Source organism: Tripterygium wilfordii, chromosome 18, assembly GCF_013401445.1.
Source record: "Tripterygium wilfordii isolate XIE 37 chromosome 18, ASM1340144v1, whole genome shotgun sequence".
Classification (NCBI taxonomy): Eukaryota; Viridiplantae; Streptophyta; class Magnoliopsida; order Celastrales; family Celastraceae; genus Tripterygium; species Tripterygium wilfordii.
In genome coordinates, this window is record NC_052249.1 from 9,903,564 (window position 1) to 9,924,985 (window position 21,422).

Consider the following 21,422-nt stretch of genomic DNA (forward strand, 5'->3'; position numbering starts at 1 on the left):
GTGATCCACATGTGAAGGAGATTGCGGTGTTTGCACTGACCACACACAACAAGCTTGTGAAGGATAATTTGACGTTGAAGAGCGTTTTTGAGGGTGCGGAACAGGTGGTATCGGGGATGCGATACAAGCTGGTTCTGTTAGCGACCGACGGAGTGGCTACGGGGAAGTATGAGGTGATTGTGTGGGAGAAGCCGGAGAAGAAGTTCAAGAGACTTACCTCATTCACTACTCTTTCTGGTTAATACAGAGTAGATCGCTGTTTGTGTAAGATCTGTAAGAGATTCAACGTTTATTTCGGATGTTTTGTTGATTAGATGTTTCTGAATGTTTTGTTTGTGAGAAAACTCATCACTGGTCACTGCATTGTAACAAAGTTTGTTGTTCATTTCAATGTCTCTAAGCATATTCAAATCACAAAAATAATTTATTGATATTGAATGTCAAGTGACTCTACTTTAAATGTTCAACACTTTAAACAGGGGAAGGGAGGGGAAGGGAAGGGAGATTCGAACCCTGCTCACTACATTATCCTTATCATACCAATTAGTGTCTCGGGAATCATACCAACTAGTGCCTCGGGTGTTAAAATGTTCAACACATCATGTTAAATCATATGGTTGGGAGTGATCTAGATCTTCGATTTTATTTTGGTTGAAAACTGGATGTCTAATATTATAATTTGGTGTATTGGACATGTTAGAGCAAATTAAGGATCATGTCTATGGCAATAAGATTGTTTATTTGCACGTGAAGGTATCTGTTTTTCAAGGGATTGGAGTCATGGACAAATAAATGAGTGAGCGGCAGAGCCCACTGTGGATCCAATATGGGGCTCAATTTTTTTTTTGTTTTTTAAAAATTTATATTTTTGTTTTAATTGATTTTACGAATCTAACGATATTTTTTTAAATAAAAATCAAATTTAACATGAAAAGGTGCATACAATTCTGTGCCGTTGGATATGAATCGAAAATATTTCATTACATTTTTCTATATTGAACCTACAATGACTTTGCTGAATTTTTTTACAGCAGGGCATCATCCCAAATAAAGGTGCTTCTGCACATTTGTGTTTTTAGGGGACTTTCCTGGTCTTATGAGGACATTCATAAGAACCACAATTAATTGAACGTTAACATGGATACCTATTTCCACCCATCATTACTTGGACCTGACTACCTGAGTTTCCATTTGGAAGTACTTTGTATTTTGACCAACTTAGGTGAGATGGTGTCAGGTAAAAAATTGTGGTGCTATAAGGCGAGTTCTGCTAACAAAAAGCTTTTGGGCGTTTGGCTTGTTTGATATGCAGTTTAATGTTTGGATAAACGAAAACTGCTGTAATGTGATTAATTATGAAAATTTTCAAATTTAATTGTAGATTGTAATAAATGATTTTACCAACTTAGTTTACTTAATTAATATTTTGTGTATGATGCTTTGTTTTTTTAAAAAAAAATTATTAAATTCGTTAATAACACTAATATATATTATACATGAATACCAAATGTAATGTGATTGAAATCATTAATAATATGATCATATATTATACATTAATATCAAATGTTATGTGATTATTTTATGGGTCTTTGAATTTATATATTATTTTTTTTATTATATTAGTTTTTTTATGGTGGAGTAAACCCTTGGAACCATGCACCGCATCTTCAGGAGTTTCACTACATAAAATCAAGGTGCTTCGTTGATATTTTACTAGGAGGTGTGACTCTAAAGTCTAAAGTGTTGACAAGAGATTTCGAACTTAAACGAAAATAATAAAGATAAAAGTGATAATAAAGATGATCTCATAACAAAGATGTAAATCCAAACATAAGAGTTATAGGGTAACATTAATCAATATAAATTAAATTGAATCCAAAAAAGGACTAATATAACACTAGCTAGTCGCTACTACTAGATGGTGAAGTATATAATAATAAAACGTAGTGGTGTTCAAAAAATCCGTCAAAATCGAACCGAGCCAATAAAAAACCGATAAAATCGACTGTCTAATAGATTATTTTCATATAAAAAAACCTCAAAAACTACGAACACCCCTAATAAAACGTATCAAAGAAGGCTGATAATATGTGTTCAAGTCCCATATTTGCCCAGCTAAGACCATCTCCAACCCAGTTTGTAAATGGGGTTGTAAAAGGTTCAACTACCATTATACAAACCCTATCCCAAAAAATAGGGCTCTAACCTAGGTTGCAAATGGGGTTGCATTATGCAACCAGTGGGCTTCAGGTGCCAAATATCCACCTCTTTTCCCTGGGATGGAAAACATGCGGGTTGTCTTCAACTGTTTTGTATGAGATACTGTTTTGTATGTGATACTGTTTTGTATGTAATATTGTTTTGATCAAAAGACCCATCTCTCTATCTCTCTCTCTAGTTTTTTCAAAAGACTCAAACCTGAGGTTATTGATGTGAGGATGATGATTTTTGTTTGCTCCATTATTGAATTATTGAACAAACATCAACTATATATAGCCAATTTTTGGCTCTCAACTTTTTGGGTTTAAAATTCAAAAATAAAAACAAGGGCGAAATTTTTTTAGGCGGGATACAAAATGGACGGGATGAAATTAAAAATTTCAAACATTCCAATTCATTTAAGCGGGAAATTTTAAAATATTAAATAAGTAATTTTTTGATATTATTTTTTTAGACAATTCATATATATATTTAACAAGTATAAATAGTATCGGATCGGAATTACAATGGGCCTTCAATTTGAGCTTTAGTCTTAATATTAAATTGCATCTCCATTATACAACTCCCCATTGCAATCAAAAAAATTTCCAACCCCTAAAACATAACTATTCATACATGCAAAATTTAAATTATATCCCTAATTTCCAACACATGGTTGGAGATGCCCTAAGCGAACCCACCCCTTGCGTTCCGTCCAGCGAGCGGGAAAATCCCAAATTCCAATCACCCTCACTGAGTGGGAAACCCGAAACAGACTGCTCCACAGCGCGACTCTGCTGTCTACGTTGAGATAACAATGAGAGGCGCATCAATTCCCAACCGCCGTGGTCCTCCACGACGAGAGTCCTTTAACCCACCAGACTCGCACTACCGTCAATTTGCCAACACCTCTCGCGATTCCGATGCAAGCTTCGCTAGTAGCCGCCCCTCCTCCGTCGGCATGGGTGCCCGTCCCTCCACCGAACTATACACCGACCGTTCCCACCAGCAGTCTGCCATTCGCGCCATCAACGCCTATCTCGCTTCCCGCTCCTTCCCTCTATCTCTCAAGCCTCACCAAGCCCCATCCGTCAAGGAAATCACAGAGGCCCTCAAGTTCGTCATTTCGCGTCTGGATTTCTCTCCGTCGTCGAAGCTGGAGGATGATCTCTCAGTTATCTTGAAATCTTTGAATTGCCCCTTTAAATTCAACAAATCCACTCTCCGTGCCCCCAATACTCCTCACAATTGGCCAACCTATTTAGCCCTAATCCACTGGTTGGTTCAGATCGCCATGTACAACGAGCATTTGATGTCAAGTTCGCAGTCATTCGTTGAGAACAACAGTATGTACATGTACGCATTGCGTTCTTACTTGCATTTCATACGTGGTGATGACGATGCAGAGGAGGCCTTGAATCAGGAATTTCTGGAGAAGTTGGAGAAGGAGAGGGACAGTGTGGCTGAGAGCATTAAGACTTTGGAGAGGAATGCTGGAGAACTTGCAGCAAAGGCTGAGTCATTGAGGACGGGGCCTACTGAGAAGGAGGAGCTGGAGAAGCAGAGGAGCGTGTTAGAGGAGGACGTGAAGAAGTTCTACTTAATGATCGAAGGCTACAACGAGAAGATCGGAGCCATGGAGAAGGGTCTGGAGGAAAAGGAGAAGGAGCTGAGCACTAAAGAGGAGGAAAAGAGGAGGATTTGCGATGAGAATGATGAACTTAAGAAGAGAGTGGAGTTGCAGACGTTTAATGCCAGAGACATGGAGAGGATGAAGAGAGAGTTGCAGGCTGTGGAGAGGGATATTGGGGAGACAGAGGCAGCACGAAATGCCTGGGAGGAGAAGTCTTGGGAGCTTGATGTGACAATAGGCCAAAAATTTAAGGAGCTCGAGGCACTGTCCATGGAGTGCAACCAGGCTATTAGGAGGTTTCTCCACTTTTTTCCCTGGTTTTTATTTCTTATATTTACTTTCTTCATATTTTACCACCTTTGTGTTTCGTATAACTGCCACTTTGTTCGCTAACAAGTTTAATGTTATCTTCTTGGGAACCTTCACGTTGGTTGGTTATTGATGCTTAAGTTTCCTGTTCCTTATTTGGCTCATGAAGATAATTGATATAATTGTTTGAAGGATAAGATCTTCTTTTTTTCTTTGAAGCATCAAGTCTTTTACTTGGATGGTAACATGTTTTGTTTCTTAACGGGATTTCAGCACTTCTTACGATTTGAAATTGATAGTTATTTCAGCTCTGTTCTATTTAAGGCCCGACTAGCTGACTGAGTGTCGTAATTGTAGATAAGCCCTTATGTATGGCAGATATCATTGATAATGGTAGTGTTTTGCTTCTGCGTTGATTCTTATCTTATGTTTTATGGAATTTGATGCATCTTTTGCCAGTTCGAAATGAGTAGACTTGTGTAATTGTGAACCTGATATGATTTATTTGTGGCTGGCCATAGATTAAAGATTGCCGGTAATTTACAGTATGTGCTAAATGCCAAAGGGTCTAACCCTACTGAAGTGATGGGCGTCGACTACAAATCAGCTCTCAAACCTGCATTCGAGTCCTTTGCTGATGATCTAAAGAAAAGCTCGATGGCGAGACTGGAAGAGTCGATTTCCCTACAGCAACAGTCATCTGAAATGACTGCTAAGATAGAGGGGAAAAGAAACCAGATTGCAGCACTTCAATCTCATGTTGATGAGGTAAGTGCACTGTAAATGGTGTGTGGTGTGTAAATTCCATGAGTTCATGTGTTGGCACCTCTGCGGATTAGTCTCTGAACTTTTGCAATCATATGCTTCTTTACTTTTAGGGGCCCTTGACAACAAATGTCCATTTCAAATAAGTACATAGTTTTGTATTGTATGTTCACTAGCATTGGCAGATACTCAAGTTTAAAAAGTTTGGCATATTCTATTTAGATCTTTGCTTCTGTACAGATTTCCTATATTGGAAAATTTCACATTCACTGTTTATTCTAAAAGACACTAAAAGTCGAAGAAACTATGTTCAAGACTGTCCAAGTGGACACCTTTTAAAATGTATCTGCCAGTATGCCTAGGTCTACACTCTACAGTTAAGTGTTCTGACGCCATTGAGTGAGTTAGTGTTTGCAGATGCCTGGGCCATCAAGCGCTAAGCATGTTTGAATTGCCGAAACACTGTTTATATCAACAGACAATCTATTTTTTTATATACGAATTGACACTGGCATTTTTTTGCAGCAACAACTACATTTTATTTGTTTCGTGGCCTCAAAGGCTGATGATCATATTTTAAACTAGGTACCTTTTGATAAATCTATTGAGTTACCAGTACCACCATGTCATTCGCACTTGATATTCCATGCAAACTACACACCCTTAGATGTTAGCCCCCATTGCTCCATGATTTCTCAATTTTCAAGCATTTAGTCTAATTTTTGCTTTGATTTTTAAAATTGTATCGTTAACTGGCACAATCTTTACCTCACCTGCTTTCATCTTTTGGCAATTGTATCACGCATCTATTTTCTTAGCTGGATATATAATTAGCTTATACTCAATTGAACTTTTCTCAGGTGGAAACTAAGTTGAATTTTTTGAGGAAAGAAACAGAGGAGTACGTTTACAGATGTGCTGCAGAAGCTAAGAAGATGAGGGAAGACGTTCAAAATGATGCTAATGATATGGATGCTGTTGAAAGAGAAGCAGCTGAATTTCCGAAGGTATGATCCAATTACTCATATTTTTGATTGGTTAACCGAAAGCTCTGTGCCTGTAGTGCATAGCTTTTCAAATTTTGATGGCCAAATTCATTTTAAAGGTAAAATGCAGTCTTGTTATAATGCAAATGTATTCTGAAATCTGGATTTTCTCATCCTCGGTTAATGGCAAGAGCATATAGGGTTGAAACATGTCCTGATCAACTTGTGTGTTTGTGTAAAGGCTTCCAAAACGAAGTTGGAGGAAACAACCAAGCAAGTTGAAGAAGAAATTCAGAAGCGTGCTGGTGAACTCTTTGCACTGGTTGACTCGGTCTCAAAATACAAGGAATATGTTGAGTCCAAAATTTCAGAGATGAAGAACAGTCTTTCAGAGACTGCTGTTGCAGTATCAGATACTTGTAAGGCTTCCATGGCTGCACAACTTTGTATCAACAATGAATGAGCCATTAATTCAAGTACAACAACATCAGTGTGTTTTGTAGCATTTTAAGTGAGTTTTCTGTTTCGTCTGCTTGTTTTTATCAGTTGGTTATTATTGTTGTTGGTGGTGCTACTGGGGCCACTAGGAACTGTAATGAGATTTCAATCTCTTTACCATCGAGGCTGTCTCTAATAATTGGAGCCCGTTTGGTTTGCACCGTAATACAATGGTAATCCTATTGCATTACAATGTTTGGTACATATTTAACACAACAATGCAATGGTAATATGATTACTAGTAATAGAACTTACAAAAATAAGGAATCACATTACCAATTTTTTTAAGGTATTCCAATTACAATTGCAATTAAACTACTGTTTATACAAAAAAAAGGCCCCTTACACAGTAATCCATTCTTCCGTAAATATGTTTGTATAGGTGTGTGTGTGTATATATATATATATATATATATATATATATATATATATATATATATAATATGGATAAATATGAAACTGTTCTGATAAGATGTGTATATAATAAAGGACATATTTATAGAGCTAGTAAGATATATATACATGTGTGTTTGTGTGTCCTTAGGAAAAAAATTATTAATTTGGCATAAAATATTCATTTAAGCATACATAAACTTATAAAAAAAATTCTCCATTTTTTTAGGTGTGACAGACATATAACCTGGATATTTATAGACATGATACTTTTGGAAAAGAACAACTCAAACAGGACCTTAGAGTTAAATAAACGATTTGATATCCTAATTTAGTAAGATCATGAACTGAGCTTAAGGTGACATGCATATTTTCTGAAAAAAATTCATAAATTTCCAAAATGTAAGTTGAAAATTTGATTTTTTTTGACTGAGAGATCCACTATGAGTGATGGAAATAAATTAAATAATACAAAACCTGACCGTTGAATGACTTCAGTGATTAAAAGAAAACGCACTTTGGGAACTTCCCTTTCTGTAATTAGATACACTTTTGCCAAACGTTGCCTTACAGGGGTGAATCGAGCGATCCGCAACCCAGAAAATAAGACGTCGCAAAAACCCTCGCAAGGGCTTTCTAAAGTCGTTTAAACAAATCTGTTGGAAACCATCAAACCCTATGGGCACCGTCGCAGTGGAGAAGACGGCGGAGGAGCTCCGTAAAGAGATTGATGAGCTCTATCGGCAGCAGCGAGAGGTCCATCTCTTTCTCTATCTATTTGTGTGGGCGTGGACGTTCTGTTTTCTTTTGAATTATCTGATTTTTGTGTTCTCTTTGTTTGGTTAAATAAAGATTACGGAGCGATTGCGTGATCCTCGTGGACTCCGAAGAGGAGGCTTTTCGGGCTCTGGTCCTCGCAACTTTGCAGCTAATGGAGCCCGTCAGGGCGGCATTGTTCGTCCGGTAAATTGAGTTTCCTTTTGGGCTTCCCTCGATTTTTGATTTGCTTACAATGTTAATATCGGAGCTTGGATAATTTGCTTTCACGTGTTGAAACCAAAGTCAAAGAAGCTTTGCTTCTGTATTTCTTTGGAGTTGTTGCTTAGATGAGCTTTTTGTAATCTGAATGTAGGCTGATAGAACTGGAGTGGAAGATCAGCCTCCAGCAAAACGGCGGCTGTCTTCAGCTGTGGTCAAGGTAAAGTATTGATGTTGCTGAAGATTGATTGAAATTTATTGATTTTGGAGTATTGTGTTGCTGATGGTTCATATTTTGGTGTATGTTTTAAAGGGTTCACTTTTACTCTATTCAGTTTCTCAAATAGAAAAGTAAAGTTTTTGTGCTATTAGTTGATAATTTTGTCCGTCATTCCTAAAGGTTTAACATCATGCAGAAAGTTGAATGATTCCATTTGAGTGGTTATAAGAACTGACTGAATCTCTTTTTTGGCGTGCAGGTGGAGGATGGAGAGATCATTGAAGATATGGAAGCAGAAAAGGATGTGCAACACGTTGATTCTGTTGTTGAAGTAATCAGTGGGACAGGTGGAGCTCATGAGAATGACAGCAAACCGTCTGATTTCAGGCAGACTGGTTGGCCCAGGAGGGATGGGAATCACAGAACAGTAAAGGCAATAGAAACTTGGTCAAGTTTTGTTTTGATCTTCTTGCCTATGGGATTTAAATATTTTCATTTTTCTGTTTACTAGGATACTGAGCCTTCAGCAATGGAGCATGTGCCAAGAGTTTTACCCAAGGATGAAGACCCCAGCTTGGTTAGTAGGAATAAAAGAATGCTCGGGCGACTTTTGGGGACTTTGGAGGTAATAACCTTTTTTTTGTCCTCCCCCTGTCGTTTATATTGCATGCTAACTATTCAAATTAGGAGGTTGATGTCTTGACGAATTCTTAGTACCAACTTTAGTTTTTATTACCTAAACACTTTAATGCTTAAGTTCTAAGTTTAAGACATTGGAGGGGCAAAATAAACACTAAAAATAAGCTTGGAAAAATATGTGCCTTCAAATTAAGAAGAGAAACGTTGGGAGAACACCAAGGGTCCATATCTTCTGGTTTGAAAAATTGGGGTTTCAGTGGAACCATCATTGCAGCCACTGCCACCATATTATGCTTAGGGATTGTACGTTAGGGGTAGATATCAGAGAATTTGGGCTGGAGTTTGGCCTTGGCTGATACAGATGTGCCATGGAGATGAGTGCACTACCCAATACTAAAGTCTCTCAACATGTTCACCTGTAAATATAATTTATTAAGACTTTGCCTGGGCTTTGGTGGATTTCTTCTGAGAATGGCTGATACATCACCTGAATCTTTGTTTTTCAGCAAAATACTCTTTATTCAACGCTAAAAATTATATTCTCGAGTAGTAATTCAGGCAACTTTTTGTGGTCGATTTTGGGCAAAAGAGGTGTTGAACTGCTCGTATATTGAATTTGCTTTGGCTCTTCAGACTTGCTGAGAGATTGATTCTTTGAAGCTCGTCTAGTAAGCCCAAGTACATTGAACTTTTGTTTTTAAAATAACGCCATGGTTCTGTATATGTTCACTATTTTCTCATGTGGAATAATGTAGTCAAACTGCATGTACTATGCTAAAGGGGAAAAGTCTACTGCTGCACGTGAGCGGGTGGACTTTTATTATTATTATTATTATTATTTTTTAAATTTCCTTGAAGTAACTCGGATTTGATATTGAATAAATAGCACCTGAAAAATATTTCTTAGTTCCGTTATACATGTCTAATTTAAACCCTTGCAGGACAAGACGGACTAATGCGTGTTTCATTGGATTGAAATAATTTATTAATGTTGGATTGGTTGCTTGCGGGGTTCTTTTTTTGTATCCACATGTCTTGTAGATAGAACCTTCTAGTACTGCCATTTTTAATGTATTCTTGAACCAGTGTTGGTAAAGGTGTGCCCCCTCTCTGAATCTTGATTGTGGATTGGTTTTTTGACTTAATGTAAGCCATCAAGCATTTGACTGCATCTGAGCTTTGCAAGATGATACAAATTAAAGTGGTAGCCCATAACATTTAATGTTAAAAAAAGAAAAAAAAAGAAGATATCAATTAGTAGAGTCACAGTCAAGACAAAAAGCAAACTGCAGACCTCAAAACAGAGAGAGGAAGCCCTACATCACATGAGAAGAAATTTTTTGATAAAACCTACATTGTGTGAGGAGGAAAAATATTTGAATTTTTATTTTGTTTTACCTTCTTTCTCTTTGTGCTTTTCATTTGTCCATTCACAATGCTCTCTTTGTTCAAATGTAAATCTTATATAATTTATATACTGTTTTTAGTTACTCATGTTGGTACTGTTATTCGAATAATATTTCTTTATTTCTTTACATGCATACCTTTAATGCTTTTGTTGAATGGAAATAAGAATTTGAAAGTAAATATGTACCAGCCAGAAATCAAACCACCGTTAATCGTGTAATTTTCCTATAATTAGTTTGAATTTTCCTTTTACTTTAATGTCTCATTTTGCTTGGGAACCTGCCTTAGAGGCATAAGGAACACTTTGGGTCTTTTGCCTTTCGGTAGCACTGGTTTTGAACCCGCATGGAAGATCCTTCAGATACAAGTGATATCTGTATGATACAAAGCTATAACTTGAAGACCTTCAATTTTATTTGAAGAAAGAGGCTCTGAAGTTTCTTTCTCATGCTTATATTTGTTCTAATAATCGAAATTTATTTAATTCTTCATTCATTTTTATGCCGAAATTTATTTTGCCTTCAATTTTTATTGCATATGCATCTGATCTTCATGTGACACTGTACCAGAGATTCAGGAAAGAAGATATGCAACTGTCTGGAACAGAGGCATATATACGAAGGTCGAATTCTTTGCAAAGAGTAAGTATATGCCTTTTCATGTAACGCAATAGTGCCTGATGGTAACTATAGAAACCACTATATTTGGGGGAGATCATTCTTTTCCGGCATGTTTTGATATGAAAAATAAGCCTATGATATTACTGTTTGGCAGTTCTAGAGTTAATCATCCAAACTATGTCTGATTTTCTAATTTCTAGTGTTTGCTGGTAAAGAAATAAACTTGATCTATTTTGTCAATAATGTGCTTCATTTTCTGTCAACAGATTTTAAGATTGTCTTAATACTTAGTAGTTTCATAAAGGAGTTCATCTATCTGTAAAGATCTTGATTTTTATCGCTTGGTTATCCTTTTGTGTATACTTCTACATATTCAAAAATTCCCAGGCTGAGCAAAGAGCTCGTGAAGAAAGTGAGAGGCTAAGGCTGCAAGAGCGTGAACAAATTGCAGAAAAGAGAAGGAGAGATTTGGTTTGTAGAGTGCATCATTTTATTTGAGAGGTTTTAATACGGAGCTCATTTGCTACTCTTTCGTGGGAGAAAAAAACCTTTCTTATTGTTGCTTTTTTTTATATTGCCTTTACACCTCAGACACTTAGGGCGCGTATTGCTGCAAAGAAAGAAGAAAAAGAGTTGGAATTGCTATTTCTTGAGTGGAGTAACCACCATAACAAACTTAGCAATTTTATAAGGTTTGTACCTTTTTCTTAACAATTACTATACCAGGCTGCTTTTATCATTTTTTACATAATATTAGTTTTCTTTTTTCTAACTTTGGGAATCCTTGGGCTGATAGTATGTCTTTCACTGCAGGTTAATTTTATTTTTGGTCCAAAAGTGTCCATATTCACAATTTTTTTGAGACGAAGATAAGTAACAGTTCATGTGTACTAAGTACTAACAGTAGTGTTGAAGCAACTGGCCTAGTTGATGTTTCCTGCTTTGCTGCAGGATCTTAGGTAGAACTAGAGTGTTAGTTTTTTGAAACTATTTTTTGGAGTATTTTTTGACTGCCAGTGGACGTATTTTCCAGGACTAAGACGGGGCCTCATATATATTATTTGCTCACGAAACCGCTGGTTGAAGATGTGAAGTTATTTGAGCAGCAAAGGGAACAGGTGAGTGTTGTTTGCTTTGTTTATTAGGTGATTCTTCTTAGGGAAGTGAGAAAATTGGCAAATTTTTAGGATGAAATGCCAACTTCTCGTGGTTGCTTCAAGACGCCAAATATTTCCATAAGGAGGCATTTTTTTTTTTGTGTTGGTTGTCTTCTAGTGTTGAGGATTGTGTGTAGGGGTTGTTTGTTTGGCATTGTGCCACAATAACTGCTCTTTGTTTCTGGATGAGTTTCCTATGATATCAGTTGTTAAAGGCTTTTTCCATTTCAGCTCGCTAAAGTTCCATTAGTCACCTTCTTTCATATAATTTGCTTCCCAACTTTCTTTTCCTACAAGGAAATTGGTTTGAAAATGTGCTTCTATGATTCATAACCTCAAAACATTTTGTTCTATTCATCTTAATTCTAAATGTGTTTTGAAACATTAATATTGAGTTGTTGACCCTAGGGAAATAGCGACAGCTCTCCTAAAGTGCTTAGCAAAACATTGTGTAGAGGTTTTAGTTTCATGTTGATTATTGAAATTTGTTTACTCAATGTTGTGGCATATATGAATTTGAAAGCCCCCTATCTGACATCCATGGATATAAATCTGCATATCAGGCATTTTCTGAATGGAAGGCTGCTAGGAGAGAGGAACTGTCACAATATCAGAAACAGATCAGTGAACAGTATGTTGCCAATGTTGAGAAGGAATTGGAGAGATGGCAAAATGTGAGGAATGCCAGGAAAGCTAGGAATGATAAAAATGATCCCTCGAATTTACAAGAAACAATGGACAGAGAATTGGACACCCATAGGCTTGAGCATGGTCCCAAAACAAGAAAGATCCCTGGTGGAAGCAACAATGAAGATGAGGATGATATAGAAGATATAAATGTTGGAGAGGATGACATGATGGATGATGTGCTTAATGTTGATGAGAACGTGCGGGTTGATGAAACTGCTAAGCCTGAGGCTGGTAATACTGATCCACAACCCGATGGTAATCACCAGCAGTAGTTGAATCCTTCCCACCACATCCTCTCAAATAATTCCCTTGGCAGGTATTTTGAGTGCACTAGTCGTTTATTGCTTCGGTATGGCTTCCCCCTTTTATTATATTCCCAATATATGTCATGATGGTTTTTGTGAGTTAGGTTGTGTTTAGTTTTGTTGCCTCTCCTTTGATGTTGTACAAGCATATCTTGTAGTTAGGAGAGTGATTCTACTCTTTCACCTAGTTGAGCGGCGCGTTTCCCATCTATATCCAGGTAGTAAATTCTTGTAGCTTCTATTTATAAAAATGGTCAATGCATATTTATTCTCAGGACAATTTGCAATATTTTTCTGTATGGAACTATCCTAAATTTTGGTGCCTGGATTGTTATATTGGATTTTCATCCGGAATGTTACTGTTTTCATTATCGATAACCAAATGGAAATGGGATGACAATCCTATAGTGTGGCCCCTATACCCTTGGCGTTATTTTGTTGCCTTTGCAAGACTGTTGCATGGTTTCTATGAAGCCCATGCATAAACTGGTGAAATATTATGTTCAAAGGAGGTTGAAGAAATAAAATATGTCGGGCGTTCGGTCTTTACACGATGGAGCTCCTAAACGTAAACCTAATCATCATGATATTGAATATTGATGTGCCTAGGAAAGCATTTGAAACTTAGCAGAGAAGATATAGAAGGTTGCTCTCATACTAATCTGGTCTGTACATAATTGACTTTACATGAGGAAGTTGGGCTCTTTTTGATCCTTTTTAGCTGTTTCAATCTGCATGGTAATCTGATCTCAATCTGCTTTCTTAATTTTAGTTTTCATTAAAAGCTACATTCGGACCACAATTGGCGAGCAGGAACAAAATAGTACAGCCTAGTGCCAGCTGATATGGTGCACGTACCATTGTGGAAATTTTAACAGCTTTTAACCTAAGGCATGTTAGAAAATGTTTTGAAAGCTCAGCACTTCAGCTACATACCAGTTGTCTCAACCATTCGAAGTGTGTGATTCGAAATGTACATACGATTTTGTCTCAATTATTCTAAATGCGTACAAGAATCTTATGATCACGTAACATGGTTGGTAAAAAAAACCAATGGATTCTTAGATTCGGGGATAGAAATTAAATTAAAATGACGATTCCTTAGAAGGAAAGAAGTAACACAATCTGCCATGAATAAGGGAAAAAAGAAAAAAACAGAGTACGTGAGGAACTGATGGAGTGAAGTATTGAACAAGACTGTCCATGAACCGACGAGAAATGGGATCAATTATAATGTTTTAATAAAACCAACATATATAATTTATGTGAATCTTCTAACACATATACCTGCACATTCATATCGTGGTCTCCATTGGAGGACCTACCATTTATCAAATTGATTGAATAAAATTTTAACTTTTTATTTGTTTCACTGAATTTGGGATGACAATTATTACCGACCTGTCCAAAACGAAGCCCCCGACCCACAATCCACTCTAGCTTCGCCATGATGCCACAGATCGGAGACGGGACATACAAATAGAGACATGGGACGGCCATGATCCGCGACGTTACCATCCCTACTCTTAATCCTATAGTACCGTTATTATACTGAGGTTGCCATCAGCCCAGCATACAAAATGTTTTCTCCTAATATTAATTAGTAAAATATTTTGTGGTGTAAATTATTTTATTTTTGGTTATATATGTGTCAAGTAAAGTCATCAACAAGGGGACAAGTCCACTTTCTTTAGTAACTAATCCTTTCCCCTTTCTTTCTCTACAAAAAGCAGCACAGCGACCCTGTAGAACAGGAAACCCACAGGCCACAGTGGAGAGGAGAGGAGAGGAACGTGGCTTCGCGAGGGAACCCCCAGAATGCCATCATCAACAGGAACCATCAACGGCACACACCACCGCCAAAACCATCATTCCTATAACCCAACCTCGTCGTCTTCCTCCTCTGCCTCATTCAAGGGCTGCTGTTGCTGCCTATTCCTTCTCTTCTCCTTCCTCGTCCTCCTCGTCGTCGCTGTGGTTCTTGTAATTGTACTTGCCGTGAAGCCAAAGAAGCCCCAATTCGACCTCCAGCAGGTTGGAGTCCAGTACATGGGTATCACCACTCCCAATCCCGCCTCGTTAGACCCTAGCGGCACTCCTACTACCACCTCCGCTTCTCTCACCCTCTCAATTCACATGCTATTCACAGCAGTTAACCCTAACAAGGTAGGGATCAAGTACGGTGAGTCCAGGTTTACTGTCATGTACAAGGGGATTCCGCTCGGGAAGGCGTCGGTGCCCGGATTCTACCAGGAGGCACACAGCCAGCGGCAAGTGGATGCCACCATCGTTGTGGATCGCGTGAACCTGATGCAGACGGACGCGGCGGACTTGGTTAGGGACGCGTCGTTGAACGACAGGGTGGAGCTTCGAGTCCTCGGTGATGTTGGCGCCAAGATCCGTGTCCTCAACTTCGATTCCCCTGGCGTTCAGGTTAAGCTCCACACCTTTCATTTCATTTCTTATGCTTTGTCGGTGTTGATTGGCAGCATTGTATATCTATACTCACTCAGCATATGCATATCACTAGCTTTTAAGTTTTAACTATCTTTATCTCCATTTTCTGTTTCTGAATTTGAAATTCTTGAACCGATTTGTCTCTAATTCTACCATTGTAGATACTGCTCTGTTTTCTGGCTAATTGGGGTCTTCTCCTTTTGGGTTTCTGAATTTCATTCCATTTGGGTGTTTGACATTGACATATAATACTTGTTAGTACTAATTCTAGCTCTCTCTACACATTAGGAAAATCTTCCTCTCTGAATATTTAGCTGAAATGATCCCATCAGGCTGTTTTTCTGCAGATTTGATTCTTTGATTTTTTTTTTCTCTGAAATTTTCACTTTCCATAGAAGGAACTGTTCCACTCTGCCCTCTAGCTCTTTTTTCTTCCTTTAATAGCACGGTTGCTATTTTAAATCCTATATTCGTAGATAGTATTTATGCTTGCTCGTTGGTTCTTCACTCCTTCCTTGGTGTTTTTTCGGATTTTATAAAAGGCAGTGTGAAAAGGGGGGTGTTGCCCCAACTCCAAGTCCCATTCTTTTTTGCTTTATTGAGACGCACCAATGGTGCTATGGTAATGTGCGACCATTGATTTCGTTAAAAACACCCTAATCCCATTTTGAAGACCCAGTTTTTTATTTGCTTCGGAAGGCGCGTGTAGTCTCTCTCTCGCATTCTTTTTTGGGTTTCAGGCATATTCATCATCACATATATATATATATACACCCTCTGAAATAGGGGGTGTGCAAATCATAGAGCAAATTTTATCCTTCTTCTTGCTGTTGCTTCGTTTGTTGTCATTATTGGGAAGAAAAAGTCTTGTTCAGTTTCTGGGCATGTGATTAGGTGACTTTTGGGGCACATTGTGGGCCATATTGTGTCTGGTGGATGAATTTATTTGGAACCCAAAGCTCAAAGTTTTTGACATTTTCACTTGGTAGATATAATTATTCAATTTAGACAGCATATTGGAGAGAGCTAGGGATTTTCCTACGTCTTTTTGTAAAAAATGAAGTGTTTCGTGATATTAAAAAACAATTATCCCCAAATGGTGTTCAGTTTATGCTTTCTTCTACTATCATTTACTTTTCATTTTTATCCAGTATGTGACATACCTTTGCAGAGAAGTATAATTAAATTAAATTAAAATATGTGGCATGATAGATGATAAAGAATGTTTATTTTTGCACTAGAGGCTAGAGCCATTAGTTGGAGTGTTAAGGATAGTGTGTATCATCATGTGATCAGGGTTCGAATATTCCCTCCCCGTTTTAAAAAAAATGCTTATTTTTATGCCCCCTGTCAGTATTTCTTGACCTTAATTTGCCATACTGCTTTTTTTTTATTTTCTTTATTTTTTAAATAAATTTCCAAATTGATTTTTTGACAAAGTAAACAAACTAATGACTAGGAATTAGTAACTACAGAGCAGGTGTATGATGTTTGTGAACATGGCCAACATCACTGTGCTATTTTTTTTATTTACTGTTTTCATCATATACATTAATACTGGGGGGTATATGTATATCATGCAATTGATGATTGAGGGTATGGCAAATATGCGCAGGTATCAGTGGATTGTGCAATAGTGATTAGTCCGAAGCAGCAGTCTCTTACATACAAGCAGTGTGGATTCGATGGATTGAGTGTCTGACGGATGGGACAACCATATACAGTCCAAAAGGAAATTCATTCTCCCTCTCTGCAAGATAGAGAGAGAAAGATCAGTGCTAAAGAAAAAAAAAGAATGAGCCACAGAACAAACAAGGGGAAAAATAACCGGCTCACATGAATGGCGTAGTTTGAAAGCAAAGGTAAGTGAGAGATTCTTTGGGATGGGATGGGATATCAAAAATGTTGTCCCAAAGTTTTTGTTGAAAGAGGTCAATTAATCAATTGTAAGCATATGACGGACGATATCTGTTAATCCTCGCTCAATTCAATTTACATGCTCTTGTATTCTTCTTCTGCCTTGCCTTGTAGACTACTGTAGCTTCCCTTTCTTCCTCCTCTTTTTTTGGTTTCTCAGGGTTTGATATTGACTCTGATGCTTACTTCATTTGGAGCATGAACGTGTGCCACTCAAGTATAAACTTCCGCACCTTTTGTTTGTTTTGGTAATTCATGAATGAGCTCACCTCCATTGATATCTTTTGAAACGCTAAAAAAGAAAAAAAGAAGGCTCCCTATGTCCTAAGTGGACAATAACTGCGTGGCTATCTTATTACAAGGTAAGATGTTGGAGAATCCTGGAATTCTAAGGCCTGGTACCAACCAGTAAGCGTACCCGCCCGGGAGTTTGTAATTAGTAATTACCAGTATATTTGTTTACAATCTATTGTCGAAGATATATTGTATATGGTGATGATGTTTTGTTTGAAATGGGTTGAGAATTTGTCATTATATTAGAGTTGTATTACAATTGTTGGACCCCTTACGAAATTCTTTAAAACAAAAATTTAATAATATTCACATTAGATATGATTTTCGCTCACGGCAACAATGCTTTAAGTGTCAACCTACTGCACTAACAGATGGATTGATCGAAATGGCTAATTTATGTCTCGAATGATTAAATTAATACACTTTGATTGATCGAAATGACTAATTTATATCTCGAATGATTAAATTCGTACAAATTAAAGTGTTGGTGATGAAATTGGCGTCACTGGCCAATTTCTGGCCAATTTCTAACCCGAGTGACTAAATTACCAATATTTATGTGGATTGGCTAGGTTTTTCACGTTTAGTCGTTTTTAATTAATTTTTTTTTTCCTGTTGCCGGAATGCCGGTTAACGAAAAAAGAAAAAACATTTATTTGAAATTTTAGGAATTTAATATTTTTTTTATTCTAGAAATTGTTTCCGGCACAAATTGCTTTATAACGAAAGAACTCAAGGGCCTTTGGCGTCACTGGGTGTCGCTCCCTTCCTCCCTCAGTGAAACCAGTCGGAGAAGAAGCCATGGATTTCAGTCGCCTACAAGAGGCTTTAGCCTCCAAATCGTACGCCAAGATCGCTACTATCTGTGATGACCTAATGCTTCAGGCAATTCCTCCTGCGCTTTTTTTTTTTTGGGTTTTAGGTTTTCTCTATCGATGATGTTGGAATAAATCAGTGAAACGTATCTATTGTGATTTTTTGACAGTAGTCGTACCAAACTCAAATAGAAACCCTAATTTTTCCGTCTTCTTATCATCTTTGAAGCAGGTCGCAGCTGAAGGTGTCGCGTTTCAGGATGAATGGCCGTACGCGATTCACCTCCTTGGCCACATTTATGTGGATGATATGTAAGTTATATCTTTCATTATTAATGGCCCATCCGTTTGGTTTCTGGGAAAGCTGAGGGGAAGATAAGGAAAAATATAGTTGATAATTGGATTTTTGGTTGTATTCATTATTAGAGAGTTATTTTCTTTCTCGAATCTTGAGTTCGTTATATTAGTTTCTCTGGCCATTTTCTCTTCGATTAAGCAGTGGGTCAGGGTTTCGAACCTTGTCCTTTTGCTATTTGGTGTTTTGGGATTTGCTGTTTTGCATGTTAGGGCCTGAGGATCTTATATTGTTTTATGATTTTGGGTGTTCTCGTGATTGTGGTCTTTGCAGTTAATGGTTTGGGAGTTTAAAATTTGGAATGGCTTTGGAATTTCTGCATCTAACAATGATGAGTCTATGCAGTTTATTTTGATATTGGGAGTGTGATCTTGCAGCAACAGCGCACGGTTCCTCTGGAAATCAATACCTTCAGCAATAAAAGAGTCCCAGCAGGAAGTGGTTGCGGCGTGGAGAATTGGTCAGAGATTATGGACACGGGATTATGCTGGCGTGTATGAGGCTATTCGTGGGTTTAGTTGGAGTCCAGACGCTCAGGGGCTTGTTGCCACATTCGCAGGTAAGTTTTCTGTCCCCCTTACTGCTTCTAAATACGTTGTTTGATATTTATTCATGTAATATCTTTAACTTATTGGGGTGAAATAGTGAACTAATCTATTGATTCACTTAATGGACAAATGATGAACAATGTTCAAACTTCAAAGCTTAGAAGTTATTTTTTTTCCATTGTGCGCAACCTCTTTACATCCTTTAATTTTCCTCCTCAACACCCCCACCCCCACCCCCACCCCCATGCAAGTTTTTTTTTCCAGCTAGTAAACAGCATTGTTGAAGTTTATGGACGTACAAATCTCTATTTGGTTGCATTATAATAAACTACTTGATGAGGCAAATGTAGGCTTTAGGAGTAGAAGGGCTTTAAATGTAGGCTTCAGGAGTAGGACTTTAAATGTAGGCTTCAGGAATGGAAGGGCTTTAAACAGTTTGATTGCAATAGTTAAGTTTGGGATGGATTAATGTCGATTGTAACATGCATAAGAATGTCCCTTGAGAATTTCGCCATGGCATGATCAGTGGCTGTAATGTTTGTATACAACGGCCTTCTCTTAATGTTTCAATGGTCTTATTTTCATGGACATTTCAGATGCTTGGAATATGGTTACTTGTGGAACATTCAACAATATTTCTTTATGTTCAATGTAAAAATTGAAATATCTAAATGTAATTGTTTCGTTATGCCTGATCTTTGAAGTATGTGCCCCATTGCTCTTCATTTAGATCTTTACACCAAGAGGATGTTTCAGCTATTGCTGTCTGCTTATTCAACAATAAGCATTCTAGACACTGCTCTCTTTCTGGGAATGAATGAAGATGACGCTATGAATTGTAAGATCTTTCAACTCTGTTGACCTAAGTACAATAGTGGCACATAACTTGGATATTGAATGGTTTTCTTTCTTGAGTCAACAACTTTGTTGAGCGCTTTTTAGTATTGATTCTTCCTCAGATTGTTATGTTCTTGCTTTGCTTCAAAAGTCAGACTGTAGTCGAAGATGACAGTATTATTTAGCGGAAGCTGTGCTAACTGTCATAATTTTCCCCCTGACCTGTGTGCTTTGATGATATAAACATGTACTTAAAATGAAATGAACTTGTTTTGAAAGGTAAAACAACATTTATTGAGCAAGGGACACATTGGGGTGTGGCCCATATACAATCATGTCAAGGATCACACGAATTGCATCCTGCAAGCTTTCACCTACAAATGTGTGTGCAATACCAAGGGCTAGACTTTCTTGTTGTCTCATTGTGAAATTTTAAATTGCTGGTTGTGTCATTTCAGTGTTATGATTGATAGTTTCGTTGAATTTTTATTTTTTATTACTTTTTTTCCGGGTGATAATGAAAGGAAGCAAATGCCTTGATTGCCTTCTTCATAGAAGCTCAAAAATTTCATTGTTCTCCCTTTATTTGAGGTCTGTCACTACCATCACCACTACCCTTTTCTCTTGCACGGAAGTTGGGGAAAAAAATGTCTGTTGAAGGTTCCTCTTGGCATGAAGCCATGGGCCTATAATGTTGCAGGAGCAAGAGTTGGCGTAGTGGTGGTACGTTCATTATAACTTGCATGAGGTTCAAGGCTATTTTCGCCCCTCCTTAAAAAAATTTAATAAAATATAACCCCACAACTTATTTTTGAAGAATTGTAGTTTGTCTATGTGGTCCACGACTGTTGTCTTTTGACAGATATGCATGTGGTCTAGTGAATTAAAGTTGTGATAATTTCTTCCATGTTCCAGCTATTGTTGCCAATGAGATTTTGGCTTGATGTATGCAGATGTAGTACATCAAGGTTGGATTTTGGATCCCACTTCTGGAATGCTAACTGTGAAGAAGCAGGCTGTTGTGAGTGAGCAGAAACTGGATCCCACTAAACTTCAGCGCTTGACGGAGTATGTCTTCCAACTTGAACATTGAACATACTCGAAAAATTGGAGTTGTGAAAAATCTTTTTGCATAGATGTTTTACTCGGATACTAGTTGGGGTCGTTGACTCGTGATTATTATTTTGGTTAATTTTTTTTTTTTTTGAATGGACCCCATTATTATTTTTTCCTGTGAGGATTTTGAAGTTGAAAAAGACTCTCATTGGACGGATAATATGGTTTTGGTAGATGTACTTATGCAATAGTTGGTTCCAATCTGAGCACAATAGGATATAGAGGCCCTATTGAATGTTGCAGGAGACCCTGAATCATCCTACTATGCAAACATCCGACCTGAA

The 21,422-nt window shown here is 37.6% G+C and overlaps 4 protein-coding genes and 1 non-coding gene across 6 annotated transcripts; all 5 read left to right on the top strand.

The window, feature by feature from the left end:
- Positions 1-2,864: 2,864 nt before the first annotated feature.
- On the top strand, positions 2,865-6,568 carry LOC119983569 (kinetochore protein NDC80 homolog). Its single transcript, XM_038827241.1, has 4 exons — positions 2,865-4,128; positions 4,663-4,909; positions 5,767-5,913; positions 6,134-6,568. The coding sequence occupies exons 1-4, from the start codon at positions 3,017-3,019 to the stop codon at positions 6,353-6,355; spliced, it is 1,728 nt and encodes a 575-aa protein (XP_038683169.1). The 5' UTR covers positions 2,865-3,016; the 3' UTR covers positions 6,356-6,568.
- Positions 6,569-7,315: 747 nt separating this feature from the next.
- LOC119984636 (pinin-like) lies at positions 7,316-13,153 on the top strand. Of its 2 annotated transcripts, none has more exons than XM_038828683.1 (10): positions 7,316-7,539; positions 7,636-7,746; positions 7,916-7,981; positions 8,241-8,408; positions 8,493-8,606; positions 10,597-10,668; positions 11,035-11,118; positions 11,239-11,339; positions 11,681-11,765; positions 12,368-13,153. In XM_038828683.1, the coding sequence occupies exons 1-10, from the start codon at positions 7,462-7,464 to the stop codon at positions 12,764-12,766; spliced, it is 1,278 nt and encodes a 425-aa protein (XP_038684611.1). In that variant the 5' UTR covers positions 7,316-7,461; the 3' UTR covers positions 12,767-13,153. The 2 variants fall into 2 exon arrangements, with proteins under 2 accessions (XP_038684611.1, XP_038684610.1); XM_038828682.1 differs by having other exon boundaries at positions 7,317-7,539; positions 8,241-8,414.
- On the top strand, positions 9,177-9,305 carry LOC119984914. The gene has a single exon (XR_005465012.1). It is a non-coding gene; the product is annotated as a small nucleolar RNA snoR77 (small nucleolar RNA).
- Positions 13,154-14,479: 1,326 nt separating the features above from the next.
- On the top strand, positions 14,480-17,272 carry LOC119983676. The gene is made up of 2 exons (XM_038827373.1): positions 14,480-15,232; positions 16,872-17,272. Exons 1-2 carry the CDS (start codon positions 14,618-14,620, stop codon positions 16,956-16,958), a joined length of 702 nt encoding a protein of 233 aa, XP_038683301.1. The 5' UTR covers positions 14,480-14,617; the 3' UTR covers positions 16,959-17,272.
- Positions 17,273-18,172: 900 nt separating this feature from the next.
- On the top strand, positions 18,173-21,339 carry LOC119983560 (COP9 signalosome complex subunit 8-like). The gene is made up of 5 exons (XM_038827230.1): positions 18,173-18,352; positions 18,515-18,594; positions 19,015-19,196; positions 19,916-20,023; positions 20,976-21,339. Exons 1-5 carry the CDS (start codon positions 18,269-18,271, stop codon positions 21,113-21,115), a joined length of 594 nt encoding a protein of 197 aa, XP_038683158.1. The 5' UTR covers positions 18,173-18,268; the 3' UTR covers positions 21,116-21,339.
- The last annotated feature ends 83 nt before the right edge of the window (positions 21,340-21,422 follow it).